The sequence below is a fragment of the Pituophis catenifer genome, unplaced genomic scaffold (genome assembly GCF_029215685.1).
Source record: "Pituophis catenifer annectens isolate HBS135680 unplaced genomic scaffold, rPitCat1.0.hap2 SCAF_2, whole genome shotgun sequence".
In the NCBI taxonomy this organism is placed as follows: Eukaryota; Metazoa; Chordata; class Lepidosauria; order Squamata; family Colubridae; genus Pituophis; species Pituophis catenifer.
In genome coordinates, this window is record NW_027256882.1 from 78,447,924 (window position 1) to 78,469,014 (window position 21,091).

The following is a 21,091-nucleotide window of genomic DNA, read 5'->3' on the forward strand; positions in this document are numbered from 1 at the left end:
CTAACAATAAAATTACAAGATATTATAGACATATTCCTCTGTGTATGTGTATCTGTATTATACATACATTTGCACATGTAACTTTACAAACATGATCTAACTCCATCATTGCCATAAATTAAACTGTTCTTGGGTATTTTAATCAAAACAAATTATCAAATTTATACACTGCCCATATCACAGTCTAAGTGACTCTAGGTGGTTTACAGATAAAAGTCATAAACCATATAAAAGAAACAAAATTAAAAACAGAGTTAATGAACAAATTATAAGGTGGAGGGAGTGCCCTCAAGCCAACAACTACCCCTAGGGTTGCATGCCACTCTTCAGTCTCATGCCAGTTGTCAGAGCCAGATCTTCTGGAAGGATAGGGGTCAACCTCATCTCTGGGGACAGGATGTTCCATACAGCAAGGGTAATAGCAGGGAAGGCTGTCCTCCTAGATTCCATAATCCATGAAATTCGTTAACCGACAAAGTGCATAACATATGCTTCCTGCAAGACTGGTGGGATGGGTTATGTAATTGGAATAAAATGATTCTTCAGGTAATCTGGTCTTGTGCCATTAAAGGGCTTTAAAAATGAGAACCAACATATTGAATTGGACCTGGGAGCAAACTGGCACTCAATGCAGTTTGTGCAGCAAAGGTGTCAAAGCCCTTGAGGTATCCAAAACTGCTTGCGTGGCCAATTTCACACTAGCCGAAACTTCTGCATATTCTTCAAGGGTATTCTATGTAGAATGCGTTGCAGTAGTTCCTAGTCTTATAGTTTCATAAGATCTGGGAAAACAAGTGTTTCAAGGATCTTTGTGATCTTCACAAATCGGACCTAAAATGTTGTTAAATGTGTACTCTGATTCCCGGAAAAACTCTACAAAATATGGTAGCCATTGTGCCATAAAAAGTTAAATGACCTTTATTACACAGTTGAATTTGCTACATAGGAATGCAATTTTCAGTGATGTTAAAGTGAAATTTGATGTTCCACTATATTTCATTAACTCAGTACAGATAGTCCTCAATTTACAACAGTTCATTTAGTGACTGTTCCAAGTTACAACGTTGCAGTATCCCCTTGATCACTTGATCAAAATTTGGATGCTTGGCATCCAAATTCATATCACAGTTGCAATGTCCCAGGGTCGTGCAATCACCTTTTGCGACCTTCTGATGAGCAAAGTTAATGGGGAAGCTAGATTCAATTAACAACTGTGTTACTAACTTAACTGCAGTGATGCACTGAATAACTGGCAAGATAGGTCGTAAAATGGGGAAAAATTCTCTTAACAACTGTCTCACTTAGCACAAAACTTTGAGGCTCAATTGTGGTTGTAAGTCAAGGACTACTTGTAGAATAATTGGTAGAGAAGGCTTCAGGGAAGTTTTACATTGGCATTATGTTGCATGAAGAAATAGAATTAATTAGAGACTTTGGAAGTATGACTTTACTTGGGAATGTGTTTGTATGTGCATTTATTTCTCGACGGACTAGTCTTAAATCAGCTCTTCAACACCATAGCTGCTTCCTTTCTGTGCCAGCCAATTAGGCTGTTGCTTTTTCATGAGAGATGATCATGTTGTCCTTTATGAAGAAATCTTCATTCGGGAGTTTCCTCATGGATGCAAGATGAACATTTCTGCTATAAAAAAGAGCATGTAGATGGGTTCTTCTTTGGAGCCCTTAGATTGCAGACAATAGCAGCCTGCCTAGTTTTTGCTTAGAATTTATACATTGTGTGTTAGAAGTTCTAAGATTGGGTGTAGAGAGATTCTTCATTGTTCCAATTGTAGACATGGATAAAAACTTACAAACTGGACAATTTCTTTAAGGCTGGCAGCAATTCCTCTGGTTGCAGCTGTTTGAAAAAGAGCTGCAACAATCAGAATTTTAACGGTATGACTCTGCTGTACACATGATTGTTATCCATGGGAATTCATTTATTTACTTGGGGTTTTGTGCTACTTCAGTTCACAGACTCAGTCTCACAATTCCCATTCCCAATAATTAAGTTTAAAACACAGTAGATCATAAAACAATAACCAGTAGCAATCAGGAAAGCAACATAGTCAGATCACTAAAAACAAAACAAAATCATAAATTGTGTAGGGGGAAAAAAATGTGTTGTTTGAATTTGTCAGGTGAAAAAAAGATAATGTCTCGCATAACTAGAACATATTTTAAATGTTAGCATTATTATGCCAGAGTACTGTTAGCCATGATAGTATTATTAGTTCCTCTCTTATTCTTACCCATATTAGTAAATTAGTTCGTCTCTTATTCTTACCCATATTAGTAAATTTACACATTCTGATTTAACAGGCATAAAAATGAATAAGCAGTTGAGAAGTTCTTAGCTTAGGTGTGATAAACTGTCATTTTGAGAGCAAAATATTAGTTTATTATAGAAATTTTATATATAGCATATTTGGCATGCTTGCTATGTATTGTGGGATTCTTTTGACAGTGTACTAGTTTAACATAATTTTATTGGGATGTGATGTGTTTTGGATTCATAGACTCATAGAATCATAGGACTGGAAGGGATCTTGGAGGTTTTTTAGTCCAACCCCTGGTCAAGGCAGAAGACCTTATACCATATTTTTCGGAGTATAAGACACACCTTTCCCCCCCCAATGAGGGTGAAAATCTGGGTGTGTCTTATACTCTGAATGTAGCCCCGCCCAGCCTCTCAAACGGAGGTTTCAGAGGCAGAAAAAAAAGCAAGGCACAGACCTTACAACCAACGAACCTGTTGCTAAAATTCACTTCTGGAAACAGCTGATTGGGGGTATTCCGGGAGGCCGATCCACCCACCAATCAGCTTTTTTCTTATTTTTCTCCCCAAAAACTAAGGTACATCTTATACTCCGGTGTGTCTTATAGTCTGAAAAGTACCGTACTGTCCTGGTCAAATACTGGCAGTTATCCAATCTGTTCTTGAAAACCTCCAGTTATGGAGAACCCACAATTCTGGGAGGAAAACTGTTCCATTGTTTAATTGTTCTCAATATCAGGAAATTTCTCCTTACTTCAAGGTTGGATCTCTCCTTAATGAGCTTTCACTCATTACTTCTTGTTCTGCCCTCAGATGCTTTGGAAAATAAGTCAATCCCCTCTTCTCTGTGACAGCCTCTCAAGTACTGGAATATAATTACAATGTTCCCTCCCCCCCTCCCCAAATTCTTTTCTTCCTTAGGCCAAACATACCTAGTTCCCTTAACCGTTCATCTTACAATTTAGGCTCCAGCTCCCTTATGTTTGCTGCTCTTTGAACACTTTTCTAGGTGTTTAAATAGTTCGTTTGTATGATGTTTTTATTCAGAAGTTGTAGTATGGTGACATAGTCTATAGACTAAATACAGTTTTCATAATAAAGTATTGCTTTCAGGAATGAGAGGTTTAAATCAGCTAATTGCTACAGAATATATTTAGAATTAATCAGTTTTCAAGCTAAGTATAGTCCAAGTGCTTTGGTGTTGCCTACAAAGGATTCAGTAAATTGTTTTGATATTAAGCACAAAAGAAAATCTACTTGGTTTGTGCATGATCTTCAATTATTCCCTTTTCTTAAAAAGATCAGGTGTTAAACATGCAGGTATTAAACATTTCTTGAATCATCAACACCTGTTTTCCAAGCTATTATTGCAGAACTAATAACATAAAGCTACTCCTAGTGAAATTCTTTTTTTACTTCAAAGACAAATAGTTTGTACATGCTCCTCAAGAAGTTGCCATATAACTAAAGCAACCAGAAATTCATAAGCTATAAACATAGGTTGAATGTCCTTAGAGGATCTAATCTGAGTCAGTCACTGGGACCAGAAGTTTGTTTTTCCAAGCTTTCGGACTTGTGTTGGAGCCCATTCTCAGGGAATGTCTTATGTTTATCTAAACTTGATTATTCAGATTGTGATAGCCTGTCTGAACATCTTGAGATGGCCCGTTGGATTAGATGGTGGACATTTTCTGTACAGGAGTTCTCAAGTTACAACCATTTCTTCAGCAACTGTTCAAAGTTATGGTGGCATTGAACAAATGGTAGTTATGCTCAGCTGCTGAGGTATGACCATTGAAGTGCCCCTGCAACCATAATCAAAATTTGGGTGCTTGTTATCCTGCCTGCACTTACGACTGCAGGAGTTCTTCAATTTCCCCCAACTGTTAATTCCCTTCTTCCTTTCTGATTGCCCTGCATAGTGGCATTCCTCATAATGGTGCTAGGATAGTAGAAGCTCAGTCTTAGCTGGATGCCTTGGGACCTCTACTTTAGCCACAGTGCCACCTCAAACCCCGCTATAATGCAAAACCCCAGTACTCCATTCCCCTGGGTTCCACAATTCTGCTGCATTCAACTAATCTTTGCTATCTCCACTGCTGGTGAGGCACATCTGGCTTGACTCTATGTAAGGTAATTGCTGGCTGGATGGCAAGGCCAGGAAGTTCAGGTGGGCAGGGCTGCCACAGCTGCCAGAGAGAGTGAAGTGTAGAATGGCAAGACAGATAGGTTGGCAGGGTGGCAAGATAGGCAGAGATAATGGAGCCCAATATCTGAAGCTAATACAGTAAAATTCAGTGTAATAGGCTAATTGAGGCCAGTTGTCTTTTGTTTCAGATTGGTTAATTATGCAAATGAGTAATAACTGCATATGCTTTAAAATTAAGGTAGAACTTAACAGAACTAGAAGGTAAAATACTTTGAATACAGCCAATTTGTTTTATGATTTAAGGCCACGTTGAAATCCACCTGGTTCTATCCGGCTCGCTAGTGCTGGTGGTGGGAGGCTCTGCCCACCCACCGGGCCATCATTACGTCCTTGTTTTTTACCTTCTGCTCATGTGCAGAAGAGGCGCGCATAATGCGCACGCTCCTGCATGCTTCCGTTCCCAAACCGGTAGCGAAGGTAAGTGGATTTCACCGCTGGCTTAAGGTATTGTTTGGATCCATTGCACCCAAAGTCCCTTAAATAGGGACATTTAATCGGGTCAATTAAATTGAAGTTGTGGCATCCAGACACACTAACAAATCATGGTTTATAACTGATTTATTATCCTGACTTTTTTGTGCATACTGAGCTATAAATCTGGACTCAAACATTTCAAAAAGTTATTTCTTTCTTCACTTGGTCACCTGTCTATAAATACAGTGGAAGTGAATGGATTGAATACAGTAATATGCCATTTATGCATGTTTATTTTTTTTTCTTTCAAACTAAAGAAGGTAGTTCTTTCAAACTACCTACATGGAGCTAATCCAAAGCAAAAGTTGTTTAGGTAGAATTCCTTCAAATAATTAATATTCTGTTTTTGCTTCTATTCTTACAATATGCATATAGCCACACCCTTAAAAATTTTAGAGCTTCCTATTTTACCTTGGAGTCTGTATGCCTACGGAGAAGTTTGAAGTATGGGATTCTTAAATTTGGTTTTTTAGGATACATTGGGCTTTCATGTGGTATTTAAGAATTGGAATATAACTCTTGATATTCTGGAGGTTCTTGCATGCTGGGCAAATGAGGCAGAGAGCTAGCTACTACATTCTCTTAATCTATTAGTCAGGGTTACTGCCCCATTCAGTAAGATTAAGCTCCTTTAAAGTTTAACTCATGGATTGCTGCTCATGAATTTAGCAGGTCAAAATCCTTTTGAATCTGTCATTAATTTAATTATAAGATCTCTTTTGGCATCTTAAATTAGTAGTACTTATTTTATAAGAAGCTATTCTCAACTAAAGGGAGTTTTCTTATCTATTAATTCAGTTGTATTCGCATAAATATTCATTAATTTAGAAATTCCTAATCCTGCTTTTTAAAATCTTGTATATTAAGTAAAAACATGCTACCAATGTTTTTTTATTTCTAAAATTATTTTACTGATTTGTTTATTTTGAAACAGATCATTTTGATAATATTTCATTGGTGCAAGTATGATGAATAAATGGTAAATTAATTTTATCTTTTATTACTCGAAATTTTTAAATAAGTGAACATTTTTGCATATTCTGGAGATTTTTTTACACAAATATAGTTTATTTGTCTAGAGGTTATTCTAAATTTTTGGAATTGTATAAGCATATATCTGTTTGGCATTATTAAATCTATAGACTAGTTGATTTCCAATTGTATTGTTCCTTTATTGAAGTTCTGAAATACTGAAAATTAAACTAATCTCATTATAAGCATGCTTCTGTAATTAAAGATGAGTATTATATACATTCTTTGTGCTAAAACTGCCAATTATATCAACATATTTTTTAATAAAATGTCACCAATGGTTTTGAAGAGAGTCTCTTTGGGAGACCATGAGTTCTAATCCTGGTTTAGGGATGAACCCAGCTGGATGTCCTTGGGCCAATTACTCTTTCAGCCCTAGGAAGAAAACAAGGGCAAATCACTTCTGAAATCTTGCCAAGAAAATTTCAGGAACTTGTCAAGGCAGTCACTAAGAGTTGAGACTGACTTGAAGGTTAAATAAATAAGTAATTGAAACTATTATAAAAAGATAAGTGGATGAAAACATCTTGGATAAAGTGTGTGAACATAGAGTGAAAAATATGTTACATGCTCATTTTTCTGGTTTTAGAATATCTGTCAGTAAACAATCCATTGGATCAAAGAATCTGAAAACTTGATATGCAAAATAATCTATTCAACTTTAGTGAAAAATTTCTCTGTTCTAAAAAAGCTTGATTTATTTCATGAGACATGAAACCACCACCTCTTCCCCTAATCACGACCCTAACCCTAAACTCCCCGCCATCGCCGGTCCACAGAACCAGAAAGGTTGGGAACCATTGCCCTAAGGAACCAAGAGGGAGCATTCTCTTCCGGATCTGAAAGAACCTGCAGGGATCAATGGTAAGAGATAATCCCGCAGATATTGTGGATTTGGACCATGAAGGGCTTTAAAGAGAACAGCCAGCAGCTTGAATTGCACCAGAACAAATTGGCTACCAGTATAGGACTTGGAGCAGATCAACTACAGGTAGCCCTGAATTTAGGATCCCAATTGAGTCCAAAATTTCCGTTGCTAAATGAGTTGTTTAGGAGTTTTGCCCCATTTTGCTACCTTTTTTTTGCCCCAGTTGTTAAGTGAATCATTACAGTTGTTAGGTTAGTAACATGATTGTTAAGTGAATCTGGTTTCCCTATTGACTTCGCTTGTCAGAAGGTCAGAAAAGGTGATCACACGACCCCAAGACACTGCTACTGTCATAAATATGAGCCAGTTATTAAGTGTCCAAATTTTGATGATTTGATCACGGGGATGCTGCAGATGCTGCAACAATTATAAGTGAAAAATGTTCATAAGTCACTTTTTAGTGCCATTGTAATTTTGAATGGTCACTAAATGAATGGTTGTAACTCAAGGACTACCTGTAATGCCTATCACTGCTCAAGCCACTGAAGCAGTTGAGGTTTTGGTGGGATCTTTAAAGCACATATATAGCATATTGCTGTTAATCAAATATAAGGTGACTAAAGCATGAAAGGCAATGAGCAAAGCCTCCTGCAAAAACTACTGCAAAAGGTCCCATGACTGTTAAAACTCATATATGATCCAACAAAGTACTGATGTCAACAGCATTAAAATCTGCTGAGATATCAGTCAAGATCAGATACTTCACCTATTTTTGTCCACCACAGATTATCCACAAGAGTAATCATTATGGGTTCTCACTAGATGAGGGGCCAGCAGTCAGGCATGGATTTGCTCATGTCTGATCGAGTCGGATCGAGTCTGCAAGCTGAGAAGCTCCTCCCCTTCCTGTAGCTCCCCAGCTTTCAGACTTGGTCTGATTTGGATCAGACACACTGTCTGAACACTCTGTAAATTGACCGTTGGTATAGATCTAAAATTTAGCTTTTTACCATCTGGCTCCCTTCTTTTAGGTTGAGCTGATCCAGAGTGAAGGGCTTCGTGCCCGATCCCGCTGCAGACTGCTTTGCAGTGCAAGGGGTTGAAGGCTCCCGGCTGGTTGAGCCTTCCCCCTTCTAACGAGCGCGAAGGGCTCACGTCCGAACCCGCTGGTCATAGGAGACGGCTGGAGCCTCCCAGAGCTCAGGCTTTTCGGCTCCGCGATCGATCGCCATCTCTGCGGCTGTCCTTCTGGCGCTGCATTGTTCAGGGATGCTCTCAGCGGCGTGCCGTGCTAATTGACGGATCCAGTGGGTCGAGCAGCAGCTGACCTTCGCTGAGCGCCTCCTTGGTGTGGTGCCTCTGCCAGCCGGCAAGGCATCCTTTTCGGCGTCTCCTGGGGGAATCCTCCCCAAATGCCTACAGCCGGCAGCTCAGCCTCACAGTGGACCTCGTGGCTGCAATCCGGAGCGCCATCTTTCCGAGGAGGACACAGCACACGGTTTGGCTTGGGGACTGCCTGCCTCTCGGGGTGACTAGCTTGGCCTTGCGCTCCGGCTGCCATTTTGTTTTTGCCATTTTGTTTTCGCCACGAGGCTTATAGAGGCCTACTTATCTCCGCCTCAATCAAGATGGCCACCTGGCACTCTAACCTATCCAAACGGGCCGCCATGGAGGGCGAGGAGCCTGGAACTTCTGCCTCATTCCCTGCCAAAAAATCACGAAAGGCTCATGCCTCCTCTAAAGAGGCCAAGAATCTCACAGCCCGGGCCAAGAAAGAACTGCGCCTCCACCAGGCTGTTGAAAGATCCATTCAGAGGGCCCTGGAAGAAGCATCAGTCAAGGACCTCCCCAGCCAATCTGCACCGCCCCCCAGGACATTACTGAATCCGGCCTCAGTGGCCTCCCCAGCGGGGACTGCGGAGGCTCCTATGGTCCTGCTCCCTCCTTTGTCCCCTGACGGGGCCCCTTCCTCTCTTCCCATCCAAGGGGAGATACATGAGGTATTGTTTGGCCCGCAATCGAAGCCTGCAACCCCGATGCCTCCTTCCCCCAGCCTCCTTCGCCATCTCCGGCGGTTGCTTCCACCTTCCAGGCCGCAGGAAATCCATAACCGGGCCAGTCTACCTCTCCTGAGTTGGCTGCTTTTATTCAAGAGGCAATTCAGAAAGGGGTTCAACTCGAATTACAATGCAGAATGGCATCATGGGTTTTGGGTTCGGGCTGTTCCCACGTAGATGTGGAAGATTCTCACCTGGGGAATCTCCGGGCTCCCACTCTAGCCGTAGCTCCATCAATGTGATCTTCGGGCCATCAATCTCTGGCAGAGGAGGATATCAGGGATCAGGACTTGTCCGAAGACGACGACCTTACCCCCGATCAGCCATCCTTCGTGGGGCTGTTCAAGCCCCAACTATTTCATTCCTTGTTGCACAAGGCTAGAGTTACTACGCAGTTGGGCTCCTGCCGACCAACCTCATCTCTGCTGGGATCAACTGCTGCCCCCTCAGTGCTCCTCTTTGAGGAACACATCTTTGAGACGAAAGAAATCCCAGGCCCCAAGTTGTTTAGGAACATTTTGTCCAAGCAATGGTCTTCCCCTGCTTCAGGTCCAAACCCAAATCCCCTGGACCGGCGCCTTTATAACATGGCTCCCGAAGTGTCCAGCTTGCTCCAGGTCCCTTCAGTTGACCCTCCCATCGTGGCCTTGTCAGCCACTTCCAACCTAGTAGGGCCCCCAGAGGATAGCCTTTGCCCGGAGGGTAGACAACTCGAGCACATTCTAGTCAAATCATACCTGGCATTGGCCTGGTCCATTAAGTCGGCTATGGCCTCCTCGTTTTTTAACAGGGCCTCTATCCTTTGGCTGCGTCAGCTGCAGGACCAACTTCCTTTATCGGATACTCGGTCGCAGCAGGATATTAATAAGATCCTAGGTGCATTGGAATATTCTGCGGACGGGACCTTGAATTCATCTTGATTTGCACCAAGGCCATCGGCTCTTCTCTGGCCGCCCGCCGCCTCTTATGGCTGCGCCAATGGCAGGTCGACGGAGAAGTGGCGTCTTGCCGCATCTCCATTTGAGGGCTCGGCTCTTTTCGGGGCTCCGTTAGAGCCATTATTTATTGAGTCCAAGGACAAGAGGCATGCCCTACCAAATTTATCACACAGATCGGAGCATCGCTGCTTGACACCTTTTTGGCCCTTTCGGACGCCCGAGGCCAGCGATTCAGGGGGTAGGTCTCAGAGGTTTTTCCCCAATCGTCCCTGTCCCCAAGATCGCCAGGGTTCCCAGTCTTACCGGGGTCAATTCAAACGTCCCTTTCAGGGAGGCCGTGGCAGGCCCTTCTGACGCTCTCGTTGACTGCAGGTCCATCCCTCCCATTGGGGGCTGCCTGGCTCTCTTTGCTGGCAAATGGGAGGCGATAACATCAGATGCTTGGGTCAGGGAGACAGGTGGGGCTTCTCCCTGGAATTTCCACACCCCCAGACCGGTTGCTCCAATGTCCCCTTTCGTGGGATTGGTCCACTCAACTCCTGCTGGTATCAGCAATTCGTCATCTCTTAGATATTCAAACCATCGAACTGGTACTACTGGAGCAGCACGGATAAGGCGATTATTCCCGCCTGTTCATCATCCAGAAATCCTCGGGGGGTTGGAGGTCAATCCTCGACCTCAAGTCCTTGAACTGTTGGGTCCGCTACCATCGGTTCAAGGTGCAGTCCCTCCAGTCCAACTTGGACGGGATCACAGCCGGGGACTTCCTCACGTCAGTAGAGCTGACAGAAGTCTACCTTCATGTCCCCATCCACCCAGCCTATCACAAATTCCTCTGGTTTTGTCATGAGGATCGCCATTACCAGTACCGCGCACTTCCTTTTGGTCACTCCTCGGCTCCCCGAGTGTTCACCAAATTGATGGCCGCCTTTGCGGCTCACCTGCGAGCCCTACCAGTACGGATCCAGTTTTACCTGGACGACCTCCTCATCCAGTCGAGCTCAGAGGCGTCAATGCATCTCGACCTGGACACCACCCTCCAGGTCTTGATGACTCTTGGTTTCTCCATCAACCGGGCCAAGAGTCACCTGGTTCCGACGACCCGCATACAACATCTCGGAGCGATTATAGATACGTCGAGGGCAGGGTCTATCTGTCACAGGAGTGCCTGACCAGCCTGCGGTCCCTGGTCCGGTCGGCCACATCAGGGAGATCTGTCTCCCTGGCATCGCTCTCCCAGCTCCTGGGGAAAATGGTCTCGTGCATTGGCATAATTCCCTGGGCCCGACTCCACTGCAGGGACCTGCAGTGGTTTCTCCTCCTGTATCAAAAATGTCATCTGTTGTCGGCTAGTCCGACTTCCCAACTCTGTCTGCAGGTCCCTTCTCTGGTGGATCTCGCCCTCTGTTCTTATAGGCAGGGAGTTCAGGGACTACCATTGCCTGGTCATCACCACGGATGCCAGCCTTCACGGCTGGGGAGCACACTTAGAGTCAACCATGGCCCAGGGCCTTTGGTCACCGGCCGATCTGGGCCACAATATAAACTGGTTGGAGCTGCGGGCCATCCACCTGGCCCTTCGAGTCTTCAAGGACAAGATATGACACCAACATGTTCTAGTCAGGACAGACAATGTGGCCCCCAAGGCCCATGTAAACTGCCTGGAGGGGACCCACTCCCAGCACCTCATGCAGGAGGCCGCGAGGTTGGGAGCCTGGGCGGAGACTCACCTGAGGTCCCTTCGGGCCTCCCACATATCAGGAGCATCGAACATCCAGGCCGAATGGCTCAGCTGGGTCACCATGGACCACGGCGAATGGCAACTCGACCCGGCTCTGTTCCGGAAGGTGACGGCTCGGATCAGTGTTCCAGTGATAGACCTCTTCATGATGTGGACCAACCGCCAGACACCTTGATTTCTCTCCAGGTTTCCCAAACTGGGTGCGGAGGCAGTGGACACACTGCACACCTCTTGGCCGCCGGGCCTTCTCTATGCTTTCCCCCCTCCCCCTTCTTCCCAAGGTTGTTTGGAAGCTCCTGGCGGAACGCGCAGAGTTGGTCCTCATCGCTCCCCATTGGCCTCTTTGCCCCTGGTTCGCGGACCTGCAAGCTCTATCCATTCTTCCACCGTGGCGCCTCCCACCATCCGAGGTAGTTCTCCGTCAGGACTCTCTGCTGCACCCGGACGCCCAATGGCTACAGCTGACCGCCTGGCGGTTGAGCGGCGCCTGCTGAAGGGTTCCAGATTGTCATCCCGCATCGTCGAAACTATCCAGGTGGCACGCTGGCTGGCCACGGTTCGGATCTACAGGGCCACGTGGCGTTCCTTTGCTACCTGGTGCGGGACAAGGGGACTGGAGCCCGTGCTGGCTTCCACCAAACAGGTATTAGAGTTCCTCCAGCATCGTTTGGATGCAGGTTGGCACCAAATACCCTACGCAGGCAAGTAGCCGCTCTTTCTTCCATTCTTTGTTGTGGCTCCCAGACTTCCCTGTCCAGACGTCCCTTGATCAGACTTTTCCTTTGGGGTGCCTCTAATATTAACATCCGCCCCCATCCACCGGTATCCGTCTTGGGATTTACCCAAGGTGCTCACCGCGCTGACTCGGGGGCCCTTTGAACCCCTTCGGGAGGCAGGTCTCTGCTTCCTATTTTATAAGGTGGCCTTTTTGGTAGCTATAACCTCTGCCCATCACATTTCGGAATTGGCAGCTCTTTCCATCAGAGCTGACCTGTGTATCTTCCACCCCGACAGGGTTGTCATCTGGTTGGACCCCACCTTCCTCCCGAAGGTGAACTCCCCATTTCACCGGTCCCAAGAGTTGGCTCTCCCCAATTTTTGTCCTAACCCGACCCATCGGAATGGGCCTGGCACATCCTGGATGTCAAGCGGGCCCTCAAGTTTTATCCACACTGGACTTCGTCCCTGCGCCATACTGAGTCCCTCTTTGTTTCGTTTCAACCAGCCACCTTGGGGCAGAGGGTGTCCCCTCCTACGCTGGGTTGTTGGCTTCGGGTGACTATCGCCAAGGCCTATTATGAGGTACAGGCCTTGCCAGTCCTACTGCGTATCATGGCTCACACTTCCAGGAGCGCCTCTACCTCGGCAGCCTGGGCTACCCAGGCCTCCCTTTTGGATGTCTGTTGGGCCGCCACCTGGACGTCCCCAACTCCGTTTATCCGCCATTACCGGATTGATTCCTTTGCCTTGGCGGAGGCAGCTTTTGGCCGCGGGGTGCTTCAGCAAATATGCTGAAGGCGAGGCTCTCTGTCCCCGACGGTTCCCCTCCTATAGGTCCGCTGCTTTGGCATGTCCCGTGCCTGACCTCTGGCCCCTCATCCAGTGAGAAGGGGCGTTGTCTTACCTGAATGCCCTTTCTGACTGGAGAGGGGCCAGCGGTCAGCCCCACCCTGTTTTCCGCTGAGTCGCTTCGCCTGGTATACTCTGTTTTCTCTTCCGCTCAGCAGGTGTGTCGTCTGCCGCATTAATTCCTCATCAGAAAGCTGGGAAGCTACAGGAAGGGGAGGAGCTTCTGAGCTTGCAGACTCGATCCGACTAGATCAGACAGGAGCAAACCCGTGCCTGATCGCTGGCCCCTCTCCAGTCAGAAAGGGCGTTCAGGTAAGTCAACGCCCCTTTTGGGAGTAAAACCCTTAACTGAAAATGGTTCATATGAGTTTCAGAGGTTTCTGCAACTACAGGCTCACCAAATTCTCAGCAGCCTTTTTGTCAAAAGAAAATTGTCCAGGTTCCTTTTCATCTCCTTGGAGGCTCCAAGATGATGGCAGAACTGATGTTGCAGCCCAGATAATTTTGATAATTATGACCTCTGACATCTCATTAGGAAACCATCTAGCTAGCATCCAGGCAATTTTGTCTACTAGATGCCCAGCTCACAGCTATATAGAGGACACCTAGAGAGTAGCATTAGTTACTGTTCACAGCAGCCTAGCAAATTATGGTCTGGCCTAGCCATAACATCTGGATCACTTTAAATTGAGTTGCTGGTTAGACCTCTGCAAACAGGAGTGGTGGAACCATTTTTATCATTACACTACATGTTCAAATCAAATTTGCTTCTTATTTTCTACCAGTGACTCTCTAGGCATCTCCCCTGTCATTTAATGTCTTGGAAGTTTCTCAGTAAACGAAGGAGCTCCTCTGAATTGATAAACAGGGAAAGGCAGTGCAGACACAAATCTATCCAAGGCTATAGGTGCCTCCATATTTTGGGATGTGCTTACAGGGTCAGCCAAACTGTGATTTTAGGGGAGAAGAAAAATCATTAGACACTTGGGAAGGACTGATATAAAGGTCCATCCTCCTCTCTGAGTTCGGTGGCACCAGACCGTGACAATCTGAATTATCATTACATAGATATTAATAACTCCCACCTTTAAGACATGTAGCATTGCTCTGAAATAAAAACAAACTCTACTGTTGGCTTCTTAGATTAATTTGAGGTTGTCCCTAAAGCTAGATTTCTCAAACAAGGCCTCATATCCAGCTATTGCTGAAGCAGTGTCTCTGGTTCAGAGTTTTCTGTCAGTAGCCATTAGATTTGCAAGATTGATATTTACCCCTCTAAGTAGATCGGATCAATAAATCAGAAGGCTGAAACTACTTTTATATAGGCTATAATAAGAGCCTAATGCTGGGAACGATTGAGAGCAAAAGAAGAAGGGGGCAACAGAGAATGAGGTGGCTGGATGGAGTCACTGAAACAGTCAGCATAAGATTAAATGGACTCCAGGGGATGGTAGAGGAAGGAAGGCCTGGAGGAACATTGTCCATGGAGTCGCGATGGGTCAGACATGACTTCTCTACTAACAACAACAACATAATTTTGAAAGTCTGTGCTGCATTTCTTTTTCCTCCTCCTCCTCCTCCTCCTCCTCCTCCTCCTCCTCCTCCTCCTCCTCCTCCTCCTCCTCCTCCTCCTCCTCCTCCTCCATTGGACTAGGAAAGTGTCTATGCTACTTTTGAATATTATCACTCTTGTAGATTTAAGAGATCTCTTGTTGTTCTGCCAAGATAGCTTGCATTTATCAAGGTCATCTTTCTTACTCTATAAATATATATTTCAACCCCTCCTTCATTTTAGTTTCCTTATAAATTAATTTTTTCCTAGCTTTTCTTTTTTTTAACAATAAATTTAATAATAATGAATTTTCTTGTTATATCACAATATCACTGGTGGCATATAAAAAATCCTCTTAAAACCCCAAAGGATAAATCTAACATTATACACTTTCCACTCAAGGTGCCGGACTTACTACTGTAACTCTCTATGCACTTTGACAATTGACTTCAGAATATTGGGAACCCTTAGGAGTAGATAACTCAGTTATTCAGTTTAATGTGCAAGTAAAATAGAAATAGTAAAAAGTATATATCAAAACAGCAGAACAAATTGGCAACTGAGATGCTAACCAACATGCTACCATAATATCTAGAGATAAATTCACTCAATATTCTGGCCCAATGTCCAAGGGAATACTTAGGTCTTAAGAGCCAGCAGGGTCCTCGTCTGAATTCTGGATTAGCAGACATCTGAAACAGCAGGGAATAGATAATTTATGAATAAGTTCTCTCCTAGTTCCAGTGTTGTAACAGTGAATGAAAACTTACCACTACATTTCATTCTAAATTAACTTTTCATTGACATTGCTCTTCTTTTTTACATAAAATACTCTAACTACCATCCTTTGTATTTTTAAATTTTCACCCAAAACCCACTTTGTAGAAATGTGATGTAACTATAGCTCATATTGCCACTTTAATAAATTCTGAGGTATATCTACTCTGATAAGTGAAAGTCATGTGATGCTAAAGAAATTAAAATGTCTTCATATATTAACTGATGTGATACGTTAAGTTTCTTCTAATCCTAATATTTGTATTAATTGCAACATCAATAATGCTCAAATAATATTTTTTGCAATATTTATGAAGCATTGCATAAGAAAAGAGTTTGAGATATGTTTATAATATATCATGATCCCAGAGCCACTATGTTCTGCACTATCAAATCAATTTCCAGTTTTTTAAAGCATTGTGTAAAAATTATTTGCATTAGCTCATTTGAATTTACTGGAAGTACAAGCATGGTATAAAATTTCCTCCTTACACATTATTTCTCATCTACCTTTTATATAGAAATCTTTTAATAAGCATAATTTGAGCATAGTTTAACTTTTATTTTGAAAAATAATTCTTTTTTCAGTTCCAGTGAGTTGTATCAGATGGTGTTTTTCAGAAAAATTAATGGCCAAAGTGGTAGGCATTTCTTCCGTATTGTACATTCCCATTTCTACTTAACTCTGCTTCAGAAGATTAGAGTGCTTTCCAGAGTAGGGCATGCAGAGTTTGTCCTGAAGAGAATTCTGTTTTGTTAATTCATCTGCAGTTCAAGTCTCTCAGTTTTCTCTTTTCTATCAGATTAATCCTGAATTGTGTTTACCCTTTGTTTTCAGCCTTTTGTCTTTCCTAGCAATGTTTAAGTAACATGCATTTTTTCTTTAAAGGATTAGAAACTATTAACCATGAGAATACAGAAATATAACTGCAGTATTTGTATACATTGTCCATAGAAAAGAGAGATGATTCTGATTCCCAAATTCATAAAATATCCAGCATTGCATTCTTCAACCCACATATAAGGTATGACTGATTGAAGCGATGCAGCCTTTTCAGGTTGACTGCAGTGAAGGATAATCTTATATTGATGGAAGCAGAGCTTTTTGTAGCAGATAACTGAACTGCTGAACTGAACTGAACAGAGTGGAAGTCTGGAGGTCTCTGGAGTTTCGCATTCTTACCTGGCCTTGTGCCTGGGGGTTAGTAGTTTGGTCATTCTCATTGCCAGCACCTATTTTCTAGGGGTGTCTCGCCTGGTATCCACCCTGTTTAATATTCATTAATTGCTTATGGTAAAGTAAAAGTCCCTAAATTTAGAAGACTGTTGTTAGTAGGAGATGGTATGTGTGTATATCTTTGTTTATCAATTTTCACTTAATGTAGTAGAATTGCGAATTTTTTAAAAAAAGCCCCTACATTTTCAAGAGATTAAGGGATTAGTAAATGAATTTGGTGAACAATTTGGATATTGCAGAAGTAATATAAGTAACTTATCATTGATATCAATTAATAAAAATCCTGGTTTTATATATTGTGGAAGAAATAGCTGGGTTAAAAGCCTCTGTGGTGTAACATATCTCAGAATTTTATTTAAGTATTCTACTGAGGTAAAAGTTATACAAAACACATATTTTGCATGGTAGTTGATTTGAATCAAATAAAAAGGATTTAAAAGATTCTCTTCCTTCCCCATCTTCCAAATATCTTGTGTTGCTAATTCATGTCATTGTCATACTTTTGGTAGAGTTAGTGTTTTTCTGTGATTAAAAGGCTAAACTAGAATGGTTTACCATTAATGTTGACAAATAATATATTGGCATCTGCTATTATAGTTACTATAACATATATGGAATTTCAGGAACCACTAGTTTGCATTTTTCCACTTCAGAGTATTCAGAAACACTTGAACTGACTTGTGTTACAAATAGAGGGGTTCCTTCTGTTTATTAAGGGGACTCCCAATCTAGGGAACCTGGCAGGCTCTAGGGAAAAGATGGTCTTTGCTAATTCAATATTTTATCTACGTCTCTAAAATTGATAGTAATATCCTTTGGTGCACATTTTCAGCATTTCTTTTACTATGGTGATGATGGGGGTTGAGGTTGAGAATCTCTCTATTAGATGATCTTCTAGATCCCTTGCAAACCTTATATTGGATGATGGGAAGAATGGTCTAGGTTGGGCTAATACAGGTAGTCCTCAGCTTACAACCACAATGGAGCCCAACATTTTGCTTGTTAAGCGAGTTTTGCCCCATTTTACAACTTTTCTTGCCACAGTTGTTAAGTGAATCACTGTAGTTGATAAGTTAGTATACCGGTTGTTAAATGAACTTAGCTTCTTCATTGACTTTGCTTGTGAGAAGGTTGCAAAAGATGATCATATAAGCTTGGGACACAGCAACAGTCATAAATATGAGTCAGTTGCCAAGCATCTGAATTTTGGTCACATGATCATGGGGATGCTGCAAAGGTCGTAACTGAAAAATGGTCATAAGTCACATTTTTCAGTGCCGTTGTAACTTTGAACGGTCACTAAATGAACTATTGTAAGTTGAGGAATCCCTGTAGATGCATGAGCAGAGAGATTTTCAAAATTTGTCTTGTGTTTTTCCCATGGTTAACGTCCTTCAGTAATCAATCTATCCTCTACACCACAGGTGTCAAACTTGCAGCGTCACTTTGCCGTCATGTGATGTTTTGTGACATTTTTTCCCTTTGCGGAGCTGGGGTGGGCGTGGCCTGTGCATGATGCATCCGCCCCGCAGGCTGCCAATTTGATACCCCTGCTCTACGCTGACATTGAATCTAATGTCTGACCCTAAATCTAGGTAAATTTACCTAAATCTAGGTAAATTTTTAAAAGTTTAAACAAGCATCTTCTATTGTAAAAAATAAATGACTCTGGTGACTGAAGAGCTTCTTGATAAATCTTACTGATAAGGTTCAAAATTAAACTGAATTAAAATTCTGAAAATATTCTTTTAAAAATGCATACGTGGGAGGGAGGATTCCTCTGTATGCTTCTAAACAGCTTTTGGTGGACATAGATAGAAAAAAAAAACCCTATTTCAATAGATGGTAATTAGTCATGGTACAAACTCAGTGATATAGTGAAACTTGAGACCAATTTTTATTTTATTTTATTTATTTGATTTGATTTGATTTCTATGCCGCCCTTCTCCGGAGACTCAGGGCGGCTTACAATGCATTAAGCAATAGCCTTCATGCTTTTGTATATTTATACAAAGTCAGCTTATTGCCCCCACAAACTGGGTCCTCAATTTACCTACCTTAGAAAGGATGGAAGGCTGAGTCAATCTTGAGCCTGGTGAGATTCGTACTTACAGTAATTGCAGACAGCTGGTGTTAATCACAATGCTATCAGCCTGCTGAGCCACCAGACCAAGGAGGAATGTTGAAGGTTTGGAGTGTACTAAGATGGGAAATAGAAATTTATCATGTTCTGAAGAGTATAGTTAATAATTTGAGCAGATTATATATGGTATATCACTTTATCACTGAACCTGGTATGGCCTAGTTGTGATGGACATATTGCGTTTGATATTCTTAGGGCTGGAGCACATAACTACATTTGCCATGGTGGAGATGTGGCTGAAAACAGGAGCATGGGATATCAGTGCATGATCACGGAGCTCCACGCAGTAAGTACTTCTGCATGTTCTAGCCAGGATGATGATGGCAGCATCCCCGTGGCAAAATATGTGGACTCCAGCCCTTAGTCTTTCATTGTTGTGCCATCTCTGAAACATATACTGTAGGTCAGCCCTTGAAAATAAAGACACTTGAAAGGAAGGCATTTCACACCTTGAAAATGAGAATTGATAATGATTATCATCTGTGTTGATAGGTATAAGTTTAGAAACAAATACAATCGAATTCTGAAATATTAAGAGTATGAAGTAGGTTTTACAAAGTAAAGACAAAAAGCAACACATTAAAAATCAGATACAAATAATAAAACCAGTAAAGATTATGTTTCTGCCATACTGTATGTGGAAGAATTCTAAAAGGAAACTTTCCAAATTCCTGAATATATTTTTAGAACGATTTATGTTCTTTTTCACATACATTTACTGTTTTAGTTGTTTAATTGAGGGATTACAGGATCATAAAAACTGAGTTTTTTAAGTTGTTTAATTGGTAAGACATTTAACTTTCCATTAAAAAGTTAAATATTCACTTTTTCCTAATAGTCATCTGTCTCTCTATTTTTGGAAAAACATGTTTGTGTACTTTAAAAAAAATCAGTTTGTACAGATCTTTCTCAGAACCTTTCAATTTATGGTTACTGCAGTGATAATATAAAATTTGTTTGCTGCCCAAACTGCATACAATCCTTTTTCGGGAAATTGCATCTCAAATTATAAAGATCCATTAGTGTACAGAACTTTCCCATTGTGGAATTTCTAGTAGAGGACTGTTTATATCCCCCTTCAAAGAGCCACTCTGCTGCCATTATATAAATGGTGTACATTGTGCCTAGCATAATTTGAGATTATGCTGATAATTTGGTGGTGATTACATGCTATGCAATATTTATAGTTCTAGTTCAGCATAACATCCTCAGTTCTTGCTACTAAGCAATTTGTTGGATGTATTATTTTGATTTGACGTAGATAGTGATATATCATATCAAATAAGTAATAATATGAATTATCAAAAAGGAAGTACAGAAGGATATGACTTATTTTGATCAGAATGACAAATACTTTAGAAGCAGCAGATTTATTTATTTATTTATTTCTACCTGATAGGGACATTGATGGCAGTACATTAAAAGCCCACTGATGTAGAAATTTGTCATAGTAGGGTGATGAGATATTGGTATAAAATTATTTTTCACAGGCACACAGAACAGAATCTAGGGATTAAATTTACATTTTAAAAAAAAATTTCTGTCTCATATTTGTTATTTGGTAACTTTCTATATTGTTATAAATCAGAATATATCTTATTTGATTTTTGTTCTTCATTCAAATGTTGATATTTTTTATGAAAGTTTCATGTGAATTTTATATCTGATATATGAAAAACATTGGAAATAGCTAAACTCTATTTTTGGAAATACAATATGTATTAATTTCTGCTTAATATTGTTTCTGTGCATTGATTATCTCAGACATCTGGATATGGTATGTCTGCTTTTGGTACTAGGAAATATAACCCCCCTAAAATATACAGTACATTAGTTTGTGTTTACTGAAAGGAATTACTTTTGCCAACTCATGTACTTTTCAGATATCTTGTGAAGATTTGTAGTACTTTCCAAAAATCATAGATTTATTGATGTTAGGCTTTTCCTTGTTGAACTTCTTCAGGAAGGTTAGTGAAGATATTTTTTTAATACCTTGTAAATACTTGAAATATCTGTTTTCAAAGATTATGTTTGGTATGAGAAATAGCACAGGAAAATGTACATGAGTTGGCAAAAATAATTCCTTTCAGTAAACACACCTGAATAAATAGCCTTTCCACAAATGTCAGGTCAATGATAGTACTTTTTGAACCTGAGATTCTCATAGTGAATAGGCAGTGTACCATCATAACTACAAAATCCAATGATGAGCCTCT

The 21,091-nt window shown here is 41.8% G+C and overlaps 1 protein-coding gene across 4 annotated transcripts in view; it reads left to right on the forward strand.

Annotated features, from left to right (window-relative positions):
* RAF1 (Raf-1 proto-oncogene, serine/threonine kinase) overlaps positions 1 to 21,091 on the forward strand; it is a 117,553-nt gene that overhangs the window by 46,797 nt on the left and 49,665 nt on the right. For 3 of the 4 annotated variants that reach the window (XM_070936996.1, XM_070936995.1, XM_070936997.1), the window contains exon 2: positions 19,071 to 19,161. The exons of the other annotated variant lie outside the window; for it this stretch is intronic. In XM_070936996.1, coding sequence (XP_070793097.1) covers positions 19,126 to 19,161 — 36 coding nt within the window. In that variant the 5' untranslated portion in view covers positions 19,071 to 19,125. The remainder of the gene's footprint in view (positions 1 to 19,070; positions 19,162 to 21,091) is intronic. 4 annotated transcript variants of the gene reach the window in all.